The 26,982-nt window shown below is 26.8% G+C and overlaps 2 protein-coding genes across 2 annotated transcripts; one reads left to right on the top strand and one right to left on the bottom strand.

Moving 5' to 3' along the window:
• Window positions 1-340: 340 nt before the first annotated feature.
• LOC145842663 (uncharacterized) lies at window positions 341-3,354 on the top strand. The gene is made up of 3 exons (XM_082950135.1): window positions 341-501; window positions 1,590-1,734; window positions 2,599-3,354. Exons 1-3 carry the CDS (start codon window positions 363-365, stop codon window positions 2,729-2,731), a joined length of 417 nt encoding a protein of 138 aa, XP_082806261.1. The 5' UTR covers window positions 341-362; the 3' UTR covers window positions 2,732-3,354.
• Window positions 3,355-6,112: 2,758 nt separating this feature from the next.
• Window positions 6,113-16,371, bottom strand: LOC145842315 (dihydropyrimidinase-related protein 2-like). Its single transcript, XM_082949740.1, has 13 exons — window positions 16,210-16,371; window positions 15,758-15,846; window positions 15,102-15,289; window positions 14,506-14,726; window positions 12,329-12,478; window positions 11,867-11,987; window positions 10,039-10,195; window positions 9,239-9,383; window positions 8,525-8,620; window positions 8,058-8,237; window positions 7,430-7,590; window positions 6,890-6,975; window positions 6,113-6,678 (listed from the first exon to the last, which is right to left on the bottom strand). The coding sequence occupies exons 1-13, from the start codon at window positions 16,255-16,257 to the stop codon at window positions 6,590-6,592; spliced, it is 1,731 nt and encodes a 576-aa protein (XP_082805866.1). The 5' UTR covers window positions 16,258-16,371; the 3' UTR covers window positions 6,113-6,589.
• Window positions 16,372-26,982: the final 10,611 nt, after the last annotated feature.

Genomic DNA, 26,982 nt, shown 5'->3' with positions numbered 1-26,982 from the left:
TTTTACTCACTAGCTGGTTTTAATACAAATTGTTAAACATTTTCTCAGCTAAATTTATTTAACTTGCAAAAATAAAAAGTAATAACAAAAAAAAAAAATTAATTTTTTACTTTTTTTTAAACAATTTATTAATAATGAGCAGTACTGAAAACAAAAAATTCAAAAGTTTACAGTTGCTTTTATTCTAAGACAAACTATTCAAAAATAAGCACTAAAGAGAAATATTTAAACGTTGTAAATGGTTTTAAGCTGCTTATCTTTTTACATTATAAAATCAGTGATGTAAACAAGATGAACCATAAATATAAGCTAACTTTACTTATAAATATTTTACAGCTGTTGTTTTATTTAAACTTATCAAAATGAGCAACACTGAAAACAAGAAGAACCAGAGCAGCGGTTGGTACAAAGACGAGGGGGAGTCTCCCCAAGCTGACACTAAAAATTTGAGGGGAGCCATCAGGGATGAGGATTCCAGTTACGTCAAGCTGTCTAAACAAGGTTTGTCATGATTTTGTTGACTTGTCTTTTAAAGCAGTGGTATTTATATTATTTTAAATCTGTTACACCAAAAGCTCATACTTCCCAAAAATATTTGAAAGACTTTTTTTTATCATAAGCTCATTAACGTATAGTGTCAGTTTCAAAATAAAACTCGTGCACCCAAAAATTAATTTCTTGCCCACAGTGAAGTGGAGACCACTGTTATAATAGATAGTTGCTATTTGCCTGTAACTCTGTAGATAATATTAAACCTGTTTAAATTTTAAACCTGTAAGAAGTAAAGTTTAATTAATTTATTGTTATATTCAAACTTTTTTTGTTTAATTTTATATCTAAATATTTAAAATAACTTCATTTACAAAACTTTTAATTTTGGCCACTATTTTGTAAAACATTGAAATTTTTTTACAAACTGCTATTCTTATTTCTAAATTTATTTAAACAAGGACGAGTTTTTTTTGAAAAAATAAAATCTCTTGTTCAGTGAACTGATGCTTAAACTTTAAAAATATACACAGAAATGGACTAAGACTTTTATGGGTACTAGAATTTTGACTTTAAGCTATTTCTCATGTTTTAAAAAAAGGAGTAAACTTATCAAAACTTGAACTTTAAACTTGTGGTTAGTCCTACACAACTGTCTAATCAATTCTTACTATAAGTCTTATCACTACAAAAAAAGCTTGAAAAATTGTGCGTTGTAGAAATGAAACTCTATTCCATCAATGTTTAAAAAGTTTGAAACTGTTATACAACTTAATTACAAAAAAAAATTATACAATTTTATGAAGGACAGCTGGAGATGTTATTAATCCCCATAGTATTTATTTTAAAATTTGACCCTTAAAAGTTTTTGACTAACAAAAACCCATTAAATTTTTCGTTTTTAATAAAAAATTTTATAAAGTTGATATTGAATACAAACTATTCATGATTATTTTAAACATTTTAAATTTTACTAAAAAAAAAAAAAGATATCTTTAAAAGTACTATTTTTTTTTAACTAAGCTGTAAAGGCAAACCAGAAGGACTAAATGACCGCTTAAAACTGTTTCATGAGCTAAACATAACATTTTATGCAACAGGAGGATTAAAGGACTTGCTTTACCACAACAACCAAATTGATAGGAGCAAACCCTCGCCGATTGAACCAAATTCCCCTTTGGCGAAACACGATGACGAGTGGGCGAAAAGCCAGAGCCAGAAAAACAAAATGAGGAACAATAGCAGGTTTATTTTGATGTTTTGTATTAGAGTTGTCTTAAAGTTTTGTTTTATGCCTTTATGTTCAGTTGTTTTTTTAATGTTTTTTACCAGGAAACTTTTAAGGTTTTATTATGCCTCTTTAGTTAGAGTTCTTGTAAGTAATTTTCTGATTAAAAAAATAAGTTTAGTTAATCTTAATAATTTAACTTTCACATAATTTAAAGTTTTATCTTAATACGTGGAAATCGAGCAGGTGTAAAAACCAAACTATTAGAAGCATATCTAAAACTACTTGACTTTTTGAGATATATTTTTTTTATTAACTGCTTAAATGAGTTTATATTAATAACCTTACACAAGTAATAGTACGGAAATATGCACAAGTTTTCAAACCAATATCACAACTAAAATGATACTAATTCATACTAATCTGCCTGAAAATTTTATACTATATTAATCAATTTACATAACTGAAAACTTCATCTATTTTTCTTGTAAAAAATAAACAAAGTAAATTATTAAGCTTAAACTATCGCAAAATTTAAATGTGTACAACTTTGTGATAACTTCAGTCACTTTTTAAAGTAAGTATTTCTCACTTGTTTTTTTTTTATATTGAAGTTTATAACTTTGTAAATGTTACAATTTAATGTGACAAAACGTTAAAAAGTATCCGTGATGCACGGCACCTGATACCCGAAAGGCTCTTCGTGCACCAGGTGCTACTACATAATATTTTGAGCGTGTTTTTGTCGTTAAACAAACTAATTACAATAATGTTATTCACATTAAGTATTAAGGATCTTGTATTTGAGTTTGTATAATTGTTTTTAATAATTGTTTATTTAACATCGAGCAAGGTTAATTAAAATCGCGTCACAACCACAGGTCCGCCCCGTTCGCAACCAGCGACAACCCGCAACCCGAGACCCCGAAAAGTTTCGGGAAGAAGGTTTTCACCCCTCCGTCCACGGGGGAGGCCAACATGAAGGACATCATGAGCGGGGGTTACGGGGCGTAGAAGAGTTTTCGTGTTCGGGGTTTTTTTGTAAATTTAATGTTAGCGCTACAATACTCTTTCCCCACAATTTGTGGTTTTATATAAAACATTTTGTCATAAACATGCATTTATAGAATTACTTGAAATTTTGTAATAATTTAAGATTTGGTTTTGTAGTGATTAAAAGTAATGAAAAGTTTGCTTGTTAAAAAACTTAGTTTTACTTTTTTTCAAAATGAGTTATACAAGTAGCTCCAGTTGTATTACTTTACTACAAATATTTTCTGACCTTTTGAGCCTTATATTCCATTCATTGTGAAAAATATTCATTCGCTCTGTAAAACAACTTTTGCAAAAAATCTCCAGTTGAAAAAAAAATATTTAGTTGTATTTTAGCTAGTACTGTTTCTGTAACTAAGTTAATTAAAACACTGTTTTCAAATTTATTGCTATTTAAGCTTTACCTTAGTTATTATGTACATTTGTAAATTTACTTTTAGTTGTATACATTTTCTTATAATGTTATTTTTATAATTATCTTATTGTAGATCCACTTATTTCATATGTATGTAAAATTGTGTTTTTTTAATAATTGTTGCTGTCTATCTATAGTGATATCTAGTTAATTGAATACTTACTTAATTCTAGCTCATATACCGTTATACTTAACCGTTTATTTGTCAGTAAACTTTTTTCATTGTGAATAAACCAGTATATAGTGAAAGTATTTGGTACTAAATATTTAAAGTTTTATGGCTTAAGGCGAATTAAAACTGACAATTAAAAGTTCTTAATTTACAGACGTTAAACCACAAATTTTATAACAAGTCTGGAAAAGTATGTGTTTGTTTTGTAATACACATTGTCACTGACAGCTGTTTAAACAAACAGTCAGTATTGGAACAAGTATGTAATTTTAAAAAGTATTTAAGCTTTTAATGCACTTAAACAAAAGATTGAAAATTTGTTTGTTTTTCAAATAAAACTGTTATGAATAATTTTAGTTGCTTTGCAAGTTTTGCCTTTTGAAGAGCTTTGTTATGATTAATAGTATTAAGTAATGCTTTAAATTATAGTTTTATTCGAAACATGCTTTAACGAGAATTTAAATCATTGCATTATCAAAATACTATAGCACTAAATGACTTTTTAGACTAAAAAAACAGTTTTGAATAAAAACGTTTTGACTTTTCCCAAATCATCCAAATGCATTATGCAAACAAATCGTAAAATAATGTAACTTGCATAAACTTCTAAAGTGCTTATAAGTGTACTTAACAAATAACATCATAAACAGAAAATAATTGTTAAAGTTATGTAACTGCAAGTTTTCTGTGCAATTAGTTGATTGGTTTGTTGAACACTGTGCTTATTTTTACGAGAAAAGTACATAAAGCTTATGAACCTAAACACAAATAATTTACTAAACAGTTTTTGAAATTAATATTTTATAGTTTATAGTAAGGTCATGAAGCTTATTTTATTCACAAAATGTATTCAAAACTAAAACAGAAAAGTATAAAATATTTTTGTATTATTCTTTAGTTAACAACAACATTTTATAGATTCATGATTTTATTTTAATAAATCTGATTCAACTACAGTACTTACTAGATTCATGATTGCAAAATTTTGGGCAAGAGTTTTATTTTTTTGCATTAATTCAGTTTTAAAATGTTCATTTTGTATCATTGAAGTATATTTTGTACCCTTCATTGTCTATCTAGGACGAAACTTTAACGTTACAGATTTATAAATACAATGTGAACAGCGCACAATAAGCACTAGTCACAATTCAACTGAATTTCTATACAAATTCAACACAATGGCCTTTTGTTAACATTTGCTAAAGGGGTCGTTATTGTTGAGCTTAATTGTATTTTATTTAATGTTAAAGTTCTCAATCTTTTATTTGAACAGTTGGTGTGTTTTCAAGTATTACAGTTTTACTTAAATATAACTTTTCAAACTAGTAATAATAATTAAATAAATAATAACCAGTTACCATTACTAATCTAGCTACAAGATTAAATGTAAAATAAAATATAAATTTATGAAAATCATAAATAACTGTCGAATGTTTATAAATACTTTTCCCTAAGAAGGTTCATACTATTTTTTTTTGAAACGTTTATATGTATTTATCATTTAGAACATAAACTTGAAAATTGCAAGCTAAAAACTTAAAACCTAATAAGTTACAGAAATATGCATGCAAAGAATAATTATTTAGAAAACTTGTTAGTTAACATTATGTTTAATAATAATAGTTATACTTATCAAACACTTATCACCTATCATTTCTGATATTATTTTTATAACCAAAACTAAGTATTTATGCTAACAGATGTAATAAAAAGTGTTTGCTGTCCGTTTATTTTCATTATTTTTTATGTAAATAAATCAAGCAAATTTTTTAACTATTAGCTTTTTATAAGTGTACTTAACATAATATTGAATAATAATCTTTTTAGTTCTTTTTTAATTTTTAAACGATTTTTTTCAAATTGGCAGATATTCATATTTTTGAGGAAAAGTTAGGTTAGAAAACTATTTTATAAAACTAAATTTATAAATAAATCGGTTTTAGCGTGTCTATTTTAGGATAAGTTGACGTAGTTGGACTTATAAAACTCGCTGATTTTAATCTTTGGAAAGCCTAAACGCAGCTAAAATTAGCTCACAATTTTTCACACTGCTATTCATAAGCATTTTCTTGTAATGCCTTGAACACGAAAAATAAACAGTTTATTTTCAATAATGAGCTCTGGGTTGAGCTTGAAAGAATGTTTATAGCATTTTAAAATAAAAACTAGTTTTACGCTTAACATACTTTTGTGATAACAGCTACGAAGAAGTTTTAAAAATCGATTAAATTCGCATAGCCTCACTTGAACAAGTTTATCCATTTCAAATATCTAATAATTTGTTTTATAGAAATATTAAATATGTAAATTTGTATAACTTTCATTTTGATAATTTGGTATTCAACATTTTTTGTAACCACTTTTTCATAAAGAACTGTAATATTTAAAAACGTCATAAACAGGCTTACGAAAACAAACTTCGAACTTATTTTACCTTCTTTGCGATAAACTTCTTAAATATTTTTGCTTTTTCTGCTTTTTGATGTTAATTTTTAAAACGTTTTGAAAAAGTTTAAATACAGAGTAAAGTGGCTTCAATTTAGATAGAAATTCTTAGTTTTTAAATTTTTTGAATCTTTGTTTTTTACAACTAAATGTAACTTAGTTATCACCCTAAAAGATAGTTTAGCTAGAAAGGGTGCGAAAAAAATATCTTAGTGTAGATAAATCAAATTATTTAAGAAAGCTAAATTTTACTTTAGTCGTTATTAGTCGTTTAAACTAAATATAAACAAGTAAGAAATATTAATTTACTGTTTAAGTTTATTTATTAAATAAAATACACGTGATATATTAAATTTCAAAGACACCACGCTAGACAGAACAAAACATAAATTTTTCATGAACACATAAAATAAAATGTCATGCAAAAATAATCTGAGAGTAGCTTCGACTGCAAACAAAAATAAAAAAAAAGCGAAACAGAATTTTAAACATAATAAATAATCATAGAGAGCTGTAGATTCTATTTTGAATGTTTATTTGTTTACTACCACAGGCCTTTAAAGCACGGTTATGGAGAACTTTTACATAAAAACAAATATCTGGACTCAATAGTTTAAAAATAAGTTTGTTGATATTTGATATAGAATACTAAAAGCCATTTTTGCAAGGCCTGGGTAGCTGAAGCGAGTTATTCTTTTATGACGTTGCAAACAAGAGTACGCTAGAAGGTGGATTATTACGTAACACGCAGTTGAACGTGGTGGTTTATTGTTTTATGACGTCACAATTAGTTGAGTGTGATCTGACTGCCACCACCGGGAGGCTTGTAACATCTGATCATCGACTTGTTGGGAGTCTGGTCGTCTTTTTGATCTCCTGTTGAATTTTTTAAAACTTCAGTATGTCTAGTTTAAATACTTTTGAGCACAGTTGGTAAATTTTCAACACTTTTTACTACAATTACATTGACAGCATTTGACTCTTTGAGTTAGACCAATGTCATACTAGCATCATAGTTAGTGATGATAGTAAACAATCAAATTATAGATAGCTTTAACTATTGTTTGTTTAAACAACTGATTTATACCAGAAAAGCTCCACCCAGACTGGTGCATTGCTCTGTGTCCCGAATTTCTTGTGTACCTATTTCCATCTGCGCTTTTAACTGCGACTCTGTTAGAAATGATTATTTTTTTAGTGAATATTAGTTATTATGAATTTCTTGGTGCCTATTACTACAATACGCGTTTTTAACTAAACTGTTTCTATTTGTTTGAAATTTATTATTTTTATTTTCTTAATATCAAGTAGCAAGTTTTAAATAACAATACACGTGTGTTGACTTTTTAAAGTTTAGTCGAACTCAAAAATTTTATTTCATATGATGCGTTGCTCCGAAATTCAACACTTTATTATCAATGTAATTAAAAAGTCTCATACAGATGATACATTCACTAATAATCATATGTAATAATGTAATAAAATGTACTTTGTAGATACAATCATGTGCGTCATTATTCTTTACTTTAGCGTAACAGTAAATGACCTACGTCTAACAACCAAAGTGTGCATTTGGCTCACAGAAATAAGCGCAAAAGTGTAATTTGGATATTAAAACAATAACTACCTCTCAACAGGTTGTTGCTGCTTGTTATTGTTTTCTGATTGGTCAATATTGGCAACACTGACGTCTGGCGGTGAGTAGTTTTTCCTCTGCAGTTTGTCGTACACTTTGGGTGGAAAGCAGGGCAGTGAAACGAAATTGCCGTGCGACTGGACTGCTTGTATCTGAAAGTGGACGGTGTCTTATATTTTTTGAAAAAAAAAAAAGCTGGTCAAAATACTGCTTTCAAGTTGTTACTTGATTGCTCAATATAGAATTGATCTGAAAGCGGAATTATCTTGCATAAAATAAAAAATGCACGGAAATACTAGTCGGAATTTCTTTTAGTTTATACAAAGTTACTCAGATTACCTGCTCCAACAAATTAAATTTTTAAAGAAAACTCAAACTTATATACCACTAGTTTTGTGCTCTTGGTAAACATGTACGTAATATTTTTTATAAAAATAGATTAAGTAACACAACCATCGGAATATTGTTAAACCGTTTTAATTGTATATAGTCAAAGTAATAAGCGCTTAAAATACAGCTTTAGTGATTGTGATATTTTTTTTCTGAATACAGGATTTTAAAGGAAAAAAAACACAGGTTTAATTACACTATTTTTCAAAAACATGTTCAAACATCTAACCTGATCATCAGCGTACATAATCTTTCCTCTCGAGATCACCACACTGGGTCCCGCGTCGCTCTCAACACTCTCGAAAGAATTCGCAACGTTCGAATGCTGAATCTCAAGCCTACTGCTTTCAACCGCTAGATGGCGCTCAGAGTCGGTCTTCCACACCACTATATCTGCGTCCGATCCCACCTTGATAACGTACACTATTTTACTTTTAGGTTGAACTTAAGTTGGTTTGCTTGATAAGTAGTAAATTTTATTGATAAAGAACATGAAGTTATGGTGCTAAAAGATAAGAAAATAAATTAGGTGTAGCTTGCGCAGCATACAATTACTAATAAAAGTTAGCATTAAAATTTAAGAGTGTTTAACTATACCTAGTAACTTTTTTTCACATCAAAGTAATTTCAAGGAGTTTGTACAAGAACACTTAAAACTTTAATAGACTTTGATTTATAATTATAAAAAAAACAAACCTGAATTTTTCCCTTTTTAGGGTAAACCCCTAATATCTTGCAAGCAGCTGATGACGTCATATTGACGAAATCGTTGACGTCCAAGCTTCCGGTTTGCTGTTAAAAGTTTAAAGTTTTAACTTAAAACTTAACTTAAGTATAAAATTAAAAATTAAGTTTCATTTACAAAGGTAGTTTTGCTGCTAAAAAATAGTTTAACTTATTGAGAAATTTTTTGTAAAACAAGAAGCCTTAGAATATTTTTGTTAATAATACGGTGGTTTAAGATTTTAATCTTTTAAAAAGTGTTCATAAAAAGCGTTTTCGCTAGTTAAAGCTTGAGTCATGATAGACAGCTATTTATTATTAATGCTTTCGTCTCTGCTGGCCATTACTGGCGAAAGCAAATTTTCAAGGAAAGTGATGCGTGTTATTTTAACGGAGTGCAAATTACAACTACCAAACTACATTATTCATATAAGCAGTTTTACCGAATGTTTTGCCACTTAACTAGTTAAGTTGTAGAAACAAAATTTAAAACGCATAACACGAAGTACAGACAGAACGCAATGACCTCACCATTGTATTTAATTTGACACAAAATGCAGTTTTGGCTATAAAAACGAGACAACAAAGTTCTTAACTTTTGAAAAAAATAAAAACTAATTACAACCACGATAGTACGTAAATATTGGTGGTATGCTAAAAATATAATAAAAAAAGTTTACAACTCACCACGCCGACACTCCACAACGCCATCATGCGTTCGAATATTCCGTTGGTGCCTGGGGGGATCTTGCTAAAATCCTGTTTTCCCGCCTTCGCCTTGTCTAATGTGGAAATTGTAAAGTGGCCTGACGACACTAGCTGGAGTGTTCCGCTGTAAATAGTAGTAGTAGGTTCTTATATTGAAACTAAAAACAAATTTTAAATTAAAGCTAATTATGTAAATAAAATGTTTGTCGGTCTATTACTACTAGTTGATACTAGTTGAAGGGTTTCGCTATAGTTGTTTGCTTAAACGCTATTAGCGGAAAACCTATGGAAAAAAAATGTAAAAATTTAAATAAAACCAGATGACAATAACAACAGTAACCAATATCTTTAAGTATATTTAAAATTTAGTTTCTGAAAAATAGTCTTGTAATTAGAATCTTTTTTTAATTTTTCCTTTAAAAAAAATTCCAAACGTTTGTTTTATTTGTTAATAATTAAAAAAATGTTTTAATTGTAAAATTCAAATTATACTAATAAAAAATTCAACTGAAACTGGAGTGTAGACCATACCTTAAAATCTAACAGTTTTTATAGTTAATAGTTAAAATGACAACAGATATTCAACCACCTTGTCAAAGCATTGAAAAGTTTTTGTTGTATCTTTATCATGTTTTTTTTTAGTATAAAAAGTATGATAATTCTTCTTAACAACTGTCAAGGTTTTAATGAAGTTCAATTCGACTCTTGCACTATGTCTACCTTAAAGCCTAGAAGTTTTAAAAGCTTAGCGTTTTATCATTAATAGTACATTCAAATACCTTGTTAAAGCATTCAAAAGTTTTTGTTGTATCTTGGGATCGTCTCTCAGAGGTGGATGAGTTATGTTCGATGCGGACTTGTTCCACGAAGACTGCTTGTAACTTGATCCGTTTTGAATTAAAGAGACTGCGTGCACTTGTGCGTACACTTGGCAACCTTTGAAAAATAGATAATTTTAGAAAAGGTAGTAAAGATGCTTGTTTTTGCACAAACTCTGGATCAATTTGGCTTGGATAATGTTTCTTTTAGAAACTGAAGAAGTAAAATTATTGAGTGTGCGTACAACTGGCAACATATGTGAAAAAAAAAGAGTAAAATTTAATAAAATTAATAAAAAAATGTTGATCTTCTTGTCGTTTGCTTAGCAACTTCTACTCAAAGTTCTTAATTTCGACTGAATGTTATACAAATTAAATTTAGTTATAAATTTATTTACGGTTCCTAACCTAGTAAATTAATATTTTAAATAATTACGTAGCTAGTTACATAACAAATTTATTGTTAATCTAAGTTTGTACATTGATTATTTTGTTTATCAAAAAAAAGAACCCCTAGTTTTTTAAGCTTATAAAAGGACTAATTTTAAGCGTGTTTTAATAAAAACCACTTATTGATGTTGCGACAACAAAATGTTTAATATTTTTAGTCAAAGGTTCTATATTTTTTGTATGTACCAAATAAGCAAAGTTTGACTAATTTTCTTAATAATTAAACAAGTGAAACAGTTTTTTTATTTAGCCACACACTTATCTTAAACATTTTGTGTAAAAAACTGAAAAATTGTTTTTTCATTTAACCAAATAAAAGTCACTAAGAACTGTCTCTTTAAAGAGATGGTATTTAATAAATAAGAGAAAACAAATAACAGTTAAAAGTAACTTTAAAATTAGATGCTTTCTCCATGTGTTCGGTATAGACACGCAACGCATGCTTAGACGAAGTAGAACTCACTGAATTATTAATCAAAAGGAAACTCTGTCTACAAAACGAACTTTTCAAAGAAAAGGAAAGTTTCAAATAAAAACTTTGATAGTTTTCTAAACAGAACAAATTTTAAAACAGTAAAGTTAGGTTTTTGTATATAAGATTAAAAAATAGCTACATTGTGATGTTTAAAGCGTGTTTTAAGAGTAATAAAAAAGTGAGTTACTAGCAAGACATTATAAATCGATTCCCAGACTAAACTATGCATGATTGATTTCTTTAAAATAGGTTGTCAATAATTTGCTCACTAATGAAACGCAAGTTATAGTAATAATTTCGGTTAAAATCGAAGTGTTTAACTGTTAAACAAGCTTTGTTTTAAGTTTTCAATAACTTTTTAAGGCTCTAAAAGCGCAGAGACTAGTTTGAAGTATTTTAAACTGAAAAACATGAAACAAAATCAATGCAAAAGTGTAAGCTGATCATGCATTTTCTGCACTTGTTTAACATGTTTTTTTTTTCTTAAGTTTCTTATGTTTTTACAAATGCATAAAACTTTAAGCTTTAAAATCAGCTTACGTTTATAAAATAAAATCTTTTGAGGAATAATTTATAAAACTTAAAAAATTTATATTGAAAAAACACTTTAGAAGTTTTAGGTTTTAGTTCTTTAAACGCTTTCAAAACACTGCAAAAATAATTATTTAGATAAGTAACTATGATAACTGTTTAGCTTAGAGATAATTTTTGTGCATGATGCATTTATGTAAATGCATTGATAATCTAGAGTTATAAAGAAACACACATACGTTAATTTTATCTGATAAGATTTTACAAATATTGTCAAATAGTTAAAAATACAGAAGAAGCAAACAATTAACGCAGTTTTTTAGTTATTCACACCTCTCAATCTTGCATCACTGATAACTTTCAACGCCGGTTCTCCAGTTACATTCCAAATAAAAAGAGGACATTCTGCCTCGTTCGCGATCACGATAACTCTATTTACTGCCTCTGCTTCCATCTAGTGAAAGTAAGACCTTTTTTTAAGATCAAAAAAAATTAACCTATCTTACAAGTTTTAAAAACCAACTAAAAATGAAGACTTTATAATAATTTTGAAGGTGTAATTGGAAAATGTTTGTTAAGTTATAGAACAAAGAAAACTTTTAAAACTAAATTGTTCATTTTTCACATGATAGTTATTAATTTTATTATTAAGGTCATCAAAACTTATTACTATTTTAACTTAACAAATTTATAAAAAATCAATAAGATAGTATTTACAAGATATTTACAATATGTCAAAGTGTTAAAGCCTAAACAAAAATGAATACGCTCAACAAACGCCAAAAAAGTACTTACCTGTTCGTTTCTAACTTCCAGTATGTACTTGGGATCTTTCAGGTTTCTACTCCTGTAAAGTTCTTCCTTCTTACTGATTATTGATCCGTTTTCTGCATGCACCATCGCAATACAACCCAGTGATCGAATATGCTGGAATACCTCAAATAACTGTTAAAATAAGATTATAATTTGATTAATCTTAATAAAATCGAGTAAACGAATTAATGACGCAAATACAGTAGACTACCGCTTAAGTACGCACTTTTTTTGGTACGCATCACGCCTTAAGTACGCACTTATCAAGAAAGGTAGAATGGCCAACCTGCTGAGTTAGCCTAAGACTTTCACAAATTTTAAATTAGGGTGAGTAATCTTGAGTAGTCTAAGTGGCCAATTGTGACAGTCCTGTTGCTAAATGTTAATAAACAAAATACTTATATAGTGGCTGAAGAAAACTGAAAAAAAAATGTTATTTTAGCTGTAATGCTATTAAATTAATAATATCTAGATGACAAAGCTAAAAAACCTACAAATACAACATAGTTCAGTCATAACTTAATTTAAATGTACAAACATTGATGTTTTCAAAATGTTTGGCAAACACAATGTAGTTTGGTACTTTACTTCTAACAAAACAAAATATGGCTTAATATTCTTTATTATACCATTGACTGACATTGACTTTCTATATTAATAGTATGTATTAATTATGTAGAAACTTTTTATAGACAAAATAATGTTTTTTAAATCTAGTAAAAAGTTTTGCAGATTAGAATTATGTATTAAATGTTACTTAAAATAAAAAGACTTGTTTATTTGGCTTAATTATTTGGTGGTTAGTTTTAAGAAAGAAAACAAACAACTAAAGTTTATATTATACTATGTCTTTAAAAAGTACGCACTACCCGTGCTAAGTACGCACTTTTTGGTCGGGTTCAATTTGCCTACTTAAGCGGTAGTGTACTGTACATTAAGATTTGTAAAGTTTTGTTAAAAATACAAAAAGGGTAGATCACAATTTCATAGAATTGTGTAGTTGTTTTGTTGATCAATTAGTCATAGTTTTAAATAGGGAAATATTACTATAAAACTGTTTAGTCATTTGACCAGATGTGTAACATAAAATTAATAACATGTCGAAGAAAAAAAAATATGGCTAAAATTTTTGAACATACCAATCTAGTTTTATTCAGTTTAAGATTGTTTTTGCAATAGCATTTTTGACTAATGAAGAAACTGTTTTTTTTTTCATTGTTTGCTGGCTCAATTTAGTTAAATACGGTGTGGTAGTAAGCTTTATCGATTGCGTTTCAAAAATCGATTAGAAAAACAAATTTGCTTTTTGATTGGCAGTTTTATTAAAAGTTTAACAAAAACTAGTCAAATTTATTTTACTAAACGAAGTAATTGTTGCCAAAATTTGATAAGACTTTTTAAAGTATACATGTTTTATGCTCGTTAACTTCGCTCGTTATTAACTATATTAGATAGTAATAAAACCTACTATAATAGCTGTTTTATAAATTGCAAAAATTTAAAGGTTCAAAATATGAACAAAAAAAGTATAAACTATAAAATAACAGCTATAAGTATTTAATTAAAGCTACTTTATCATTTTGCTTAGATCATTTATAGTGTGAAACCCTAAATAAAAAAATTCTGCACTTTATTTAATCTTTGAAACGAAAAGAAATATATTAAGACGAATAAAAAAATACATTCGAGTAATAATTATATATAGGTATGTTATTTTTTTATTGGTATTTACTAAATTAGTAGACCTTGTAAAAGTTATTAATTTTGCTATAATAAATATACTTTATTAAAAATTGTATTAAAAAAAAAAGTAAGCTCTTTGTTTTTGAGCTTATAAGCAAGTTTGGAGAATAATATCTTATAATATAAATGTTTCACAATTACTTAAATGTAGTATACAAAAGGCTTGAAGTTAAATTGAGCAATTTTACAAAATTAAATTATAATGTAATAAAAAGTTGTTCAAAAAGTAGTAATTACGTAATTTAGTAATTTCATCATGTTTTTACAGGTACATAACTTTGGAAAACACTAAAATCAATAAATGCTTAGTTAAAAGTTTTAGATTAGTTAGGTGTACTACAGATGTATTGCAACAAAAAAGCTTGAAACCTTACATCAATAATTAAAATATGTTTTTTATTAATCAAAAAACCAACAGTTTTGTCATCCATCTGGTTTTCCCCGCACGTGAAAACGCGGAAGCAGTTGACGCCGTGATCTTTCGAAAGTGACGTCATCGAGCTCATGGTGACGTCATCAAACATCGGCGGCAGATCAACTACTAAAGAGTGGTCGCAGCAAGATGTCTTTGTGACGTCACTGCGCAGTTGGAAGTTGGCGAGGAGCTGCTCCGGTGAACACGCTGGCACGAAGTCAACTGGAAGTAATTGTTTTATTATTTATTAAAATTTATTATTAAAAAATCGTTATTATTTAATAATTATTCGATCAACTGTTTGAACGACAACTTTAAACAGCCAACTGGAAAGTTATAATAACCTGTTTTATATTCTATTAAGATAAAAAAACTAAACAATTTTTTGTAAAATAAGATGACCTTTGTTACTTAACTGTTTAATTAAAGATTCTAAACAGTGTAATATATTTTGTAAAAATATTTTTTAGACAAAATGTATGTTTTTGTTAAAAGATCACAAATTTTAGGTTAAAAAGAAAAAAAATAATAATTAAGTTAAACTACAACTTAAAAGAAAAATTACAACTACTATTTTTTAAAGAAACTACAACTTACCAATAGTAGTAGTTCCACCGGCCAACGCCGCCCTCGTCCCTGTGTAAAAATCATCTTCAGACGTCATAGTATCTGTGACGTCACAATTGAGATTCACTGAAGCGTCAACTCCACCCGGTATGACGTAACTTCCGGTGGCATCAACGGTCGTGATGCCACCTGGTAGCTGCAGATCACAACCTATCTGCCTGTGATAATAATTTATATCATTAATATTCATAGTTCACTTGAAAATGTCAGCCTAGAATTTATAAAGTTTTAATATTTAGCTGAAAGTTTTAAGCAAAAGTTTCAATTTATATCCATATGTCATATATATAGTTTAAAAGTCGTGTACAGTACTTTCAAAAGAAGCACAAAAATTTTTTTTTTTAAAGTTAAAACAATTATAAAAATATAACGTAAAGCATAAATATTATATTAAAAACATAATAAAAAAGTTTAAAATATTAGTCTATAAAATACTACATAAAAAGTTTGTTTTGTAAGTCATAAAGCAGTTTTACTAAAAACTTATGATGAATAGAATGTTTGATAAAATTAGAAGATCATGTTAAAAAGCTTTATATACAATATTTTAGTAATTAGTAGTCTGCTTACTTAAAAAAAAATTTCAATAAAGATATCAGCCTTGTAAATTTAATAAACAAACTTACTTTATAACACCGTTTTCAATAAAAATATCAGCCTTGTAAGTTTGGTCATCATTTGCTATCTGTCCTCCTTTTATTACTAGTCTTTCATTCTTTAAAATAGTATTTTATTATACATAGTATTGTGTATTGTTATTATAAATTAGTTTCATAACATTAGTAAAAAATAGTTTAGCTCATTTTGTAATATTCAAAATCTATATTAATGGTTTATTAATTTAATAGTAATTAAGTGGTTATTTATTAGTTTAATGTTTAAAGAAAATAAAAGAATTTAACAGTTCAGTATTGATTTTAGTTTTTAAAGTATGTAGTACTTTAATAAAAATGAAACGTGAAACTACTTTGAAAAAAAACCTTAGAATTTAAAGCACGAGGAAGTGTGTATATCTTATCTAATTTATCTGTAAACAAAAGTAAACAAATATAAGAAAGTATACTTTAAATTTACTTACAGCAATTTTTGGAACCAGTTTAGTTTGCCTTGGAGCTCTGGTATTCATATTAAATTACCTTTCACAAAAATATTAAACACAAAATTGTTGTTACGACGATTAAACTTTACAAGAAACCGATCCAAACTTTTCCAGAATAGATTTTGTTTGAATTAAAGTAAACAAAATCTGTACAGTATGTGTGAATACAAATAAAATTAACTTATACTTAAATTAAAAAAAAAATGACTATAAAAAGTTTTTTACAAAAAAACCGCAACTACGCTTTATATATCTTTCTTTAAATATAGCTAGTTGATGGACCAAAAAAAAAAGTAGCAAAATTTATAAAACAGAAATAATCTATAAATTACAAAATAAAGCATGATTTTTACAGTAATTCCTAATTTTAATATATAAAAAGTCTGTTGTAAACTCTTTACATCAAAATACCTCTGTTTAACAGCTGTTAAAGATAACCATATGCTAATTTTTCTATTTAGGTCAAACGCTTTAGAAATTCAACAAATTACCGACTACATAAACTTTTTTGTAAGTATTTTTAAATAAACTTTTTCAAATTTTTGCTTAGTTTGTTTAAATACAAATAAAAATGATTTCTTCATACTTTATTCAATTTTTTTTTGATCTTATTAAATTTTCTTTTAAATTTTACAAAACTCTTTGTTACAAATTTTTATGTTTTTAAATAAATTATTAAAAAAAAATTGTGAACCAAGCAAAAGTAACAAAGGTTAAAAGTATATAAAATATTAACTTTTATAGCTTTGTAAAAACTTAACTGATTTCAAAAGTGAGTCTTTTATAAAAATATCAAAACATATACAAATCAAAAGTAAGAACCAAAGCCTCTATTCAACCGAAATGAACTAAAACAAAAGTGAATCAATTTTGTTTACAATAACAGAATGTCATATAGTTTGTCTTGTAAAGTATGATAACTTTAATTTAAACGGCTAAATACAAAAAAGTTTTTACAAAATTCTAGAATTTTGATATAAACAAAAACAAAAAATTATAAGATAAAAGTTAATGATTAGTAACTTTATTTTCTATCAAGAATTAATCAGAAACAACTAAGACAGCTTAAACAAAAGTTAAAAAAGTTATTTGAAATAAAGCAAACTAAAATACTTAATGAAAAAAAATCTTTAAAAAGTTTATAATTAACTTATTAGATTTAATGATGTATAAAAACTTAGTTTAAAAAGAATAAATACTAAAACAAACAAACTAAAACACTTAAATATTTCTTGCAGATTGCGAACAAATACAAACAAAAAAATTGTTTAAATATAATAAATCAAACGTCAAAAAACTAAAAACTTTAAATTAAATTACTGAGAACATGTAATAACTCCAGTTTGAAATTAGCGTCAGTCGGGTGTGGTGAATGAACAAAAAAAAAACTGAAAAACTGAGAGAGAAATCATTAAAAATTCATAGGGCTGCTGGAAAAAAAGGGGAAATTTTTCGAAGAAAATCTAACTAAGTTTTCGAATTTTGCAAATATTCAATGTTTTTGTTTGTAATTGTATTGATTTGTGACCTAAATATTTCACTATTGTAACATTTTTTTTCTCGTAAAAGATTCAAGTTGAAAATTATCGCGAATAAAATTTGTAATTTAACTCAGGGTTTGACAAAGTGGCTTAATTTTTAATGTATTAGGACATAAACCTACTATAAAACTTATATATTTTTGCATTCGAAAACTTTTGTTATACATTAATAAAAAAGTTCTCTTCTTTCTTTTATAATAAATAGTTTAAATAACCAAAAAAATACAGTAATGTAAATACAGTAAAATATTCAAAATGTTTTTACTTCATTATTAATAAAAATCATAGTAATTGAATTATATTTAGAAATATATTAATATAATTGAATAATGTTTTTATAATTAAGATGCAAGTTAACATGAGTTCATACTAAACGTATTTTTGAAATTTGTTTCTAGTAACAAATTTTAAGTACTTTGAAATTTGAAACGGTAGTCAAATATGCCCGCCTTTATGAGAAAACTTCATCAATTTTTTAAAACTGCACCGTTTATTTACTTAAACCAAAATTCTTTTACAGTGTAAGTTTTATTTAAAACATAAGCACAATATGAATATAAATGTATTTGCTGCAGATTATGTCTTAACTAACTTAAAACATATTCCAATTAAAAGTTATATAATATTTTATCAGAAAATTTTTCGTTCCACTAATCAATTTTAAGCTAGTTATAGCTACTTTTTTGATACTATCTAAATTAAATGCTAATTTTGTTTTGGTGTTGATGTTATTTAAAGTGGTTTGCTTTAAAGCACTAACCGATTCCTTTAATTTTTAACTTTTAAGCTGTATATATATATAAAAAACTTTAAAAATCAAATTAAAGTTTTGCTAATAAGATTTATTCAAAAAATTTGAGTACGGTTATTAGTCATGAGGTAGATTTTATATTATCATTACCAAGGTGTATGCATGGTCTTAAACACAGAATATAATACCGAGTTTTCATGTTTTCATCATAAGAAAGCTTTTCTCTCGTTTGCTAATCAATACCATGTTTTATCAATACCTTAAAGTTTACAAGTAACTAAGTTTGCTGGTTTATTAATAAATCATGTTCGAATCATTATTATATATTTTTTTAATTTTTCATACTTTGAACATAATTTCTACTAGACATGTCAATTGAACATAAATGCGCTTATAGTTTTATTGAAACTTTTTTTGAGGATTTTTTCCCCTATAAAATAGAAAAGAAAATTTCAAAGGCTTTAAAATAAAATCTAAAACATTTATATGTGTTATTCAAAATAAACAGTGTTTACAAAAACAAAGTCAATTAAAACTTCTAAAAAAATATAGTAAAAGTTGTTTTTGTCTAACTAAAGCTTTGATTTTTAAGCTGGTAGTCAAACATATCTCAGTAAAAGCGATCGTCGTAACTTAAAATTACAAAAGATTTGTCAAAATTTTGACTATAAAGACTGACAACTTTCGTAAAAAGTTTTTTAATAATTTTTTATAAATTGTACATTTTTTGATAAAAATGTTTTACTCTTTGCTTTTAAACCTAGTTTTTGGCTAATTAACAATAGCCAACTTTCAACTTAGCACAACTTTTAAAAATAACTTTACTTGCGCATGAATTAAAACTTAATTGTTCTATTGAAAATGATCAGCAACTTATTGAAGTGATTTTTAGATAAAAATAATTGTCATCAAGAAAAATTTTAAAGCTGACATAATTGGTTGATAGTGTTTTCTAAAAAGATCTAATTGACAAAAAACTATCTAAATACTTTTAATACGTTTGTAAATGTTTAAGTTTTTGTTAAACGTCATTATATACTTTGTCTATACGAGTTTGAAAACAATAAGATCTTTTTCAAACTGTATAACACATACTTAACAAAACTTTTTTATTTAAAAACACCTTACTTAAAACCACAACACACTTTAACACAAGCTTATTAGCATAGTTGTTTTGCATATTCAGGAAACTATTGCACTATTTACTTCAAAGCTTAATTAACTTGCTTGTACTAAACTAGCAGTGAGCTGTGAAGATCACATTGTACTTTTATTATGTTTTTTTTAAAGCATAAAAGTTGTATAATTTTAACTACAAAAGATAAAAAAAAAATGTATTATAGTATAATAACATTTGGTTGCACATTTTGTAAACATTGTGTTATGTTTGTAATCATCTTTTTTGCTTGTAGATTTAATTACAGATCATATTTAAGGCTAATTTAAAAAAAAATAATAATTTTAGTAAAAGCCATGAACACTTTATTTTTTAGTGACAGTAAAATTTAGTACATTACTTAACTCCGAATTAATCTGTACGTATTAATTTTTATTAATCTAAACATACTTTTACATTGAACCTGTAAAGGCTGATAAATGTAAAGTCTAAAAAACTTTATACTTTCTTACTGTAACGATTCTACTTAGTCTTCGTAGCTAAACAAATTAGTGTTTTTTTATAGTACAAAAAATAAGTTATTAAACATTTTTTGATATTCTATATTAAAGCTCAAATATACAGTTTAATACTTTTAGTTGAATTTACATTTTCACCCAACTTTTACGTGTTTATATTTCTAGGTAACCTGTTGTTCTGTTGATTGTTATATACTTTAGAAACCTTCATTGAAAGTTTTGCAACTTATAAACACTTCATTAGAAGTTGAAGATCAAATTTCAATATTATTACATATTAAACATGTAAAACGACAGTTAACAAACGTTAACTTCTATCTTGAAAATATTTATTAATAAAGGCTTTACATTATAATAAACTTTAGGCAATAAAAATGTGCCATCCCTTCATGTTTGTCCATGGGAAGCGAGTTAAAACTCTCAGAATAATCGGGGTGAGTTGCTTTTGCTGAATCATTTTTGTTGTAATAAAGTCTTACGTAGAGCTTAATACTACATCACAGATACTCACAGTGATGACGGGTCAAGTCAGCATATTTTCAGGGATCCTATTTGCCATTAAATGCGTAAATAAACTTTCATCTTTTGATTTAGTATGCTTGTTGATACTTGTCAATATGTGTTTTTAAACAACAATATTCACTATGTTTTACGAATACTGTTTATGTTAGCGGTTCAGAATAGAATAATATCGAGAAACAACAGTTTCATGTTCTTTTAATTATTTAAATAAGCTAAGTTCTCCTGCAAATTCTTGTTATATACAAGATAAATTATGTAAAACTTAAACAGGAATCCGCAGCATTCTGTAAGTAACGAGCCAATTTTCCAATAAAAAGTTGTTAAAAATAATCGTAATTACCAATAACTTAAACTAAAAATAACTTTTAAATAAGCAATACTAAAGCACTGATAGATATTTAATTTTCAAAATTTTATTTTAAATGTATGTTTTTTACTGCAATTTTTTTTTTTTGAATTAACCAAATTATGATTTTTGTCGAAAAGTACATCGCGGGCCGCAAAATTTATCTCTGCGGGATGTAGATTTCTGACACCTGCACAAACACAACTGATTTTATTACAATTTTTCAGATACTCTCAGTGATAGCTGGACAGGTGAGTATAATGTCAGGGATAATATTCTGCATGATCAAGGACGAAAAAGACAACATCACTAACACCCAAGTACAAGCTGCGTGTGGGTTATGGGTTCGTTTTTTAAGTTTTAAAAACTTGTTAGAATGGTTTACAGTATATTTAAAAACTTAACTTCTAACTATTTTAATTTTACAGTGTTTTCTAGTTATATATACACACAATTATAAAGTTATCATACTATTGCTTATAAATGATAGCAACTAGTTCTTTTCTGTTTGTTTAAAAACTGACTTGTGTAAAATCGACCCATTAAAATTTTTTACATATATAAGTTATGCAATAAAAGTTTCTTTTTCCTGAAAAATAATAGAAGTTTTAAAATTTTGCTTCTATAAAATCAACAGTTGAGTGCAAGTGGAGCTCTTATAGTTTTTGGACCAGACAAGTTTCCAGTAGTAAGTTGATTTGTACTTTTAATAAACTTTAACCTTAAAAATAGTTTGAAATATGATATACACCACTAATTACTTTTAAATCTGTTATCTTTACGACTAAAGCTGTTCTTTTATCTTAAATATTTGTTCCATAAAATGATGTAAACCGATTTCTTAAAAAGTTTATAAAAGACTCCAAGCTGCCAACAAGCGGTAATATATATTTTATTTTTTTATAAATTAGCTTCAGACTCCTTATTTTTAAAGCCTGTAATATTTCAACCTTTTGCCATTTACTCAAGCAAGACTAACAGAAACTACTAAATATGTAACGTTTAGTAATTGTCAATCTTTATTGTTATTTATGTAGATATCTGCTCTTTAAAAGCAGTAGCTTATTTGATCATACTTTTGTCATAGCAAATGTATATAAACTATTACAACTTTTTGACTTTCTCAGCAAGTAACTGTTTTATAAGCACTAAGACTCATACTTTAAAATTTTCATTAAATGTTCTACTTGCAGATAGTGATACAGATGCTGCTCGGATTCCTGGGATTCGTCGGTGAAGTTTACTGGATGATTGCCAGGCTGGTTCACGGTGGTGACAATTACTTTGCTATCAAAATTAAGTCGAAAAATAAAGCTGGGGTGGGTGGTTTTATTGAAATTTTTTCCATATTGAAAAACAAATAAAGTTAAAAAACCAAAACAGAAGCTTTTCAAGAAGTTTTAAAAAGCAACTTTAAGTATTACTTTTAAACAAAAATTGGTTTACGTTTTTTAATCATTAATATTTTACCATGTCATTAAGAACTTTTTTTGAACAAAATGTTTATGAATTAATTAAAACCCTTTAAGCATGTACAAGTACAGTAACTTAAACTTATCCCAAAACTATAAGCTAAACTTTTTTTTTGTAATATTCATATCTTTATTAACAGGCATCTACTACAGTTGAAATCTTCGCAATAATCTTACATTCTGTTGGAGCCGCCCTGCTTATCACAAGCAGTGCCATCTGCGCTTCACTGGTTTGGCAAAAACATAAGGTATTTATATAAAATATTTTTTAATTTATGTATGTTTAAAATAAAATAACTGGGTCTGTGACCACTTGCGACTTGAGTAAAATTACTAAATGAGAATGGTTTAGTAGTTATACTTGCCAAATTTGATATTGATTTGCTTTTTAATTTATGACAATACTTCAACTAAAATTTTGATTCTTGCTGCATTCTGTCTTTGAAAGGAAATAAAGATATCGGACAGGTAAGAACCTTTTTTTGAAATCATCAGGTAAAGATGTTTAGTCAACAATCATAAAAGCTTAATTGTGCTTCGACAGTTAAACTGCAAAAAATTTATATAATACTTAACATTTTATATTTTTTTTCTATAAATCAGTAGGTATTACATTTTTTGTTATCATTTGATATTTTTAGTGGTTTAACTTCGAAGTTTTAATGTTTTAAAAGCTTATAACTGTTATGAACATTAAAAATTAAATAAGAACTTTATGAATTAATATTGATACATATTTAATCTACTTTGTACACTGACTTTTTTATTGTAAATATTATTGTCAATAGTGTTACTTACGACAAGCTGGTTATCAAGTTCTTATACCAAAGAACTTTTTGAGTTCTTTATTTGAGTTCTTTTTTTTCCCATATATAAAACGTAGATAATATACGTTGAGAGAACAGAAATAAATAATAAGCAGAATAAAGTCAGCAAATTAAAACAAGCAATTTAGAAGCTATAAAATTAATAAGCTAAATAATGAAACAGTAATCACAGATAGTTTAAACATGTATGAGCGATATGTTATCATTGGGTAGCTGTCTAAATTGCACGAACGTACAAAGTTGCATGAGGGGACAACATTGCACGAAGATACTTTTGCACGAAAACGGTTGAAAAGGGTTGAATTTCTTATTAAATTCAATATTTTTTTTTTGCTATCTATGTTACCCCTAACCCTTACCCTTAGTTGGTAGCTTTTTTTTTTCTTTTAGTTATTTTTCTGTTTATTTATTATTTTTTTCTGTAGTTTTTACTCTCGTGCAAAAATAAAACTCGTGCAACATTGACCCTTGGTGCAAATTCGTCTTCGCGCAATTTTGTTCCCCCGTGCAATTTGTTGTCGTGCAATTTAGTACCCTCATGCAAATTCGGCTTTGTGCAATTTAGACCCGTTCCCGTTATCAACAGTAATAGACAACTTAGTTTCCGACCGACTTGAACATTAAAAGGCTGTTAAAACAGATATGTTTGCAAAAAAACTTTTATTTGCAATTTTATTTCAGATGAGGTACAGTTCGCAGACGGACGACGTCAGCGTGCGTGGTCACCACCAGGAGTACCCGGTACCCGATTACGACCAGGGTGTGGTTGACGTCGACGACAACCAGGTGATTGTGACGTCACCAGGGGGTATCGGCGAGAGGATAACCGAGTAGTGACGTCACAATGATGAATATGAAGGAAACTCGCGTGTAGGTTGTAAACTGTACGCTTTTCTATTTTCAAACACAAACTTGTATTAACTTATATCTTTTTTGAATGATTACTTTTTGTTATGTCACTCAGATGCTTTCGTTATAAGATATCAGTGACGTAATAATGATAACTTAACATCAGACAAAAAACTGTTTATTAAAACAAACTCGTGTGTTTTATTAACTTAACTATATACATAACATTTATTTTGGTGTATTAGTTCGTCTTTTCTATGAAAATAACTTTATTTATTTCATTATGTTTTTTAAATTGAAATACAGTATAGTTTTAAAGTAAAGCACTCAACCTTAATGATATTTGTTTTGCAATAAAACATGACTTATGTAAGTCTATTTTTAATATTTAATTGAAAAAATTTAATGAAAATTGTTTACAATGTCATGAAGTTAATCTAAAATTATACGAAAACTAGGTAAAATATAAAAATTAAATTCAATTATAGCAGATTTTTTAGCTTAAAATCATGGCAAAGTTTTTTTAAAAATAAAATTTTTGTTTAGATTGTTTATTGACATAGTTTTTAAGTGATCTACATTCGTATAACAAATCAATTTTAACTTCAAGCTGGTTTATTTGTTTTTATAATCTAAAAAAGGATTTAACGAGCGCTGAATAAATCTCAAAAACAGTTTACAACTCGTGCTAACAGTGATTTGTTTTATTTATAAAGCTATAAACTACAGACTGAGAACTAAATTTAAACTATCTGCGCATCTTGATTTAACAACATAGTTTAATTATTTACCCAACCTTTGTTACTACAAAACGTATGCATCATATGATAAGGTATAAATCCTAAACAAGCGATAAAATCAATTACATTTTTAGTCGAAATTCACATTAAAAAAAGCTTGTTTAAGTAGTATTCTTTAAATCGTTTAGCATTAAATAAAAGAATAATTTTTAAAGCTTGTTAACGGTAGTAATTTTGTTGTTCAATAAACTTTTTTAAGTATAAATTGTTGTTGCTTAGTAGTTATAAGGTTGCAAAGTATAAGTCTAGGATTTCTGCACATTCTGATTTCTAGTTTTCTAACTGTACTTAGGAAAAAACATAAATAATGATACTACAAAAATGTATAAAATGTTGCCTAATCATTTTCAAAGTTACAGCTTTTACATAGAGCTTAATAAGATTCTAAAAAATAAAAAGAGAAAAATAACTTTATCTTATAAACAGCCATAGAGAAAAAGTGAACAATTTATTTTGTATGCAAAGCTTATATACTGCCGTTAGTTTTATCGTATAACAAAAAATAGTTCTCATGTTTAATAACTATTAAAAAGTATAACAAAAATTAGTTTTCATTGCTTCAAATTCTTTTTAAACTCATTTTGTCTCTGTTAATTTTAAAAAGTGTAAGTTCAAGATAGTTACAAAAAAGAATATTATTTGTACTCTAATATTTTTATTTCAGTATGCTATACAAGTTTTAAAATTGCAATACTTTAATCGCTCAATGTAGAAACTTAAACATGTTATTTTTGAGGACATAATTCTGTAAAAAAATTTACAATTAAATGATAAAGGTCTTACAAATTGAAAATTATACATACTTAAAAAAGCTAAAACTAGCATTTGAAATTCTAAATAACTTACTTAATTTATGTTTTATAAGTAGTTAATATTGTACCAAATTTAAAATTTGTTATACTTGCTTGATATACATTAAGCTATAACTAATTAAAAACTGCACTATAGCACTTAGTTAGGAAAGTAAAATTTTATTTTGATTATCACAAAATTAATCTAAACTGTCAGTCTTTTATTATAAACCATTACCAATCGGAAGAATGAATAAAAATGAATAGCAGAAAAAATGGTAAATAAATTATATAACTGTTTATAGAATAATGTTTCTATTTAATAAGTGAAAATCGTCAAGTTAGAAAAAAAGTTAGAAACCAAAAGCACTTTTAAGAAAAACATACTTTTAAAACCAACTAAATAATTTAAACTAGTGTTTTTGAAAGTTTTAACCTACTTTTGTAAGCTTAATATTTAAAACTTTTACTCTTTTAAAGTTTTGACAACTTAAACAGGTTTAAACCAATGAATAATTTAAGCTAAACCGTTGTAAACTTTGTTCTTTTCCAAATAAGAAAAAAAAATAAAACTTACATAAAAAGAATGTAAGTCAAAGTAGTATTTGTTTAAAAAGAACGTTTTAGTTTCTATCAACATTTTATTTTAACTTAAACCATTTCAATTGTATGAAAAAATTTAAAAAAATAAAATAATTAATCTTAATTGCTGTCAATAACGATTAGTTTTAAGTTTAGCCGAAAAAATCGATAGAGTATTTGATTACGAATTCGATTGATATTCTATATTATTTAACGTTCATTATATTACGCATAAACAAAATATAGACAGACTAGTGTTTATGAATATTTACATTAAAAACTGATTCAACAAGCTATAAAACAGTGTATAAACTTATAATTTAAGAAAATTATGCATTTGAAAGAAAATAATTTAAAAATAGTTCTGAGATAATTTTTGTGGTACAATAAACTTAGAAAAACAGTAGTTTTTTATTATAAAAACTAATAAGTACTAATACAAACATAAACAAAAACGTGAGTTCTACTTAAAAGCTACTCAAAATTTTTTATAAAAAGAGAGCCAATTTTTTCATTAGACTTGTGAGTTTTCAGTCTGACTTCAAAAGATAATTAAAACTGTAAGAAACAAACTTTACCAAGTTTTAAGCTTTTTTGAAGCCTAAGTAAGCCTTTTTGAATTTAATCCAACATCAT

The sequence above is a fragment of the Thalia democratica genome, chromosome 8 (assembly GCF_965202585.1).
Source record: "Thalia democratica chromosome 8, ktThaDemo2.hap1.1, whole genome shotgun sequence".
Taxonomy (NCBI): domain Eukaryota; kingdom Metazoa; phylum Chordata; class Thaliacea; order Salpida; family Salpidae; genus Thalia; species Thalia democratica.
Note: the sequence above shows the minus strand (reverse complement) of the source record. Positions and strands in the feature narration are given on the sequence as shown.

Excerpts from the sequence above, each read along its gene's own strand:
- LOC145842663 (XM_082950135.1), top strand. The coding sequence starts at position 363 with ATGAGCAACACTGAAAACAAGAAGAACCAGAGCAGCGGTTGGTACAAA. Across the intron at positions 502-1,589 it reads CGTCAAGCTGTCTAAACAAG|GAGGATTAAAGGACTTGCTT; the intron begins GTTTGTCATGAT and ends TTTATGCAACAG. Across the intron at positions 1,735-2,598 it reads AAAATGAGGAACAATAGCAG|GTCCGCCCCGTTCGCAACCA; the intron begins GTTTATTTTGAT and ends TCACAACCACAG.
- LOC145842315 (XM_082949740.1), bottom strand. The coding sequence starts at position 16,257 with ATGAATACCAGAGCTCCAAGGCAAACTAAACTGGTTCCAAAAATTGCT. Across the intron at positions 15,847-16,209 it reads AACTGGTTCCAAAAATTGCT|AATGAAAGACTAGTAATAAA; the intron begins GTAAGTAAATTT and ends ACTATTTTAAAG. Across the intron at positions 14,727-15,101 it reads CGGTGGAACTACTACTATTG|TTGACTTCGTGCCAGCGTGT; the intron begins GTAAGTTGTAGT and ends AATTACTTCCAG.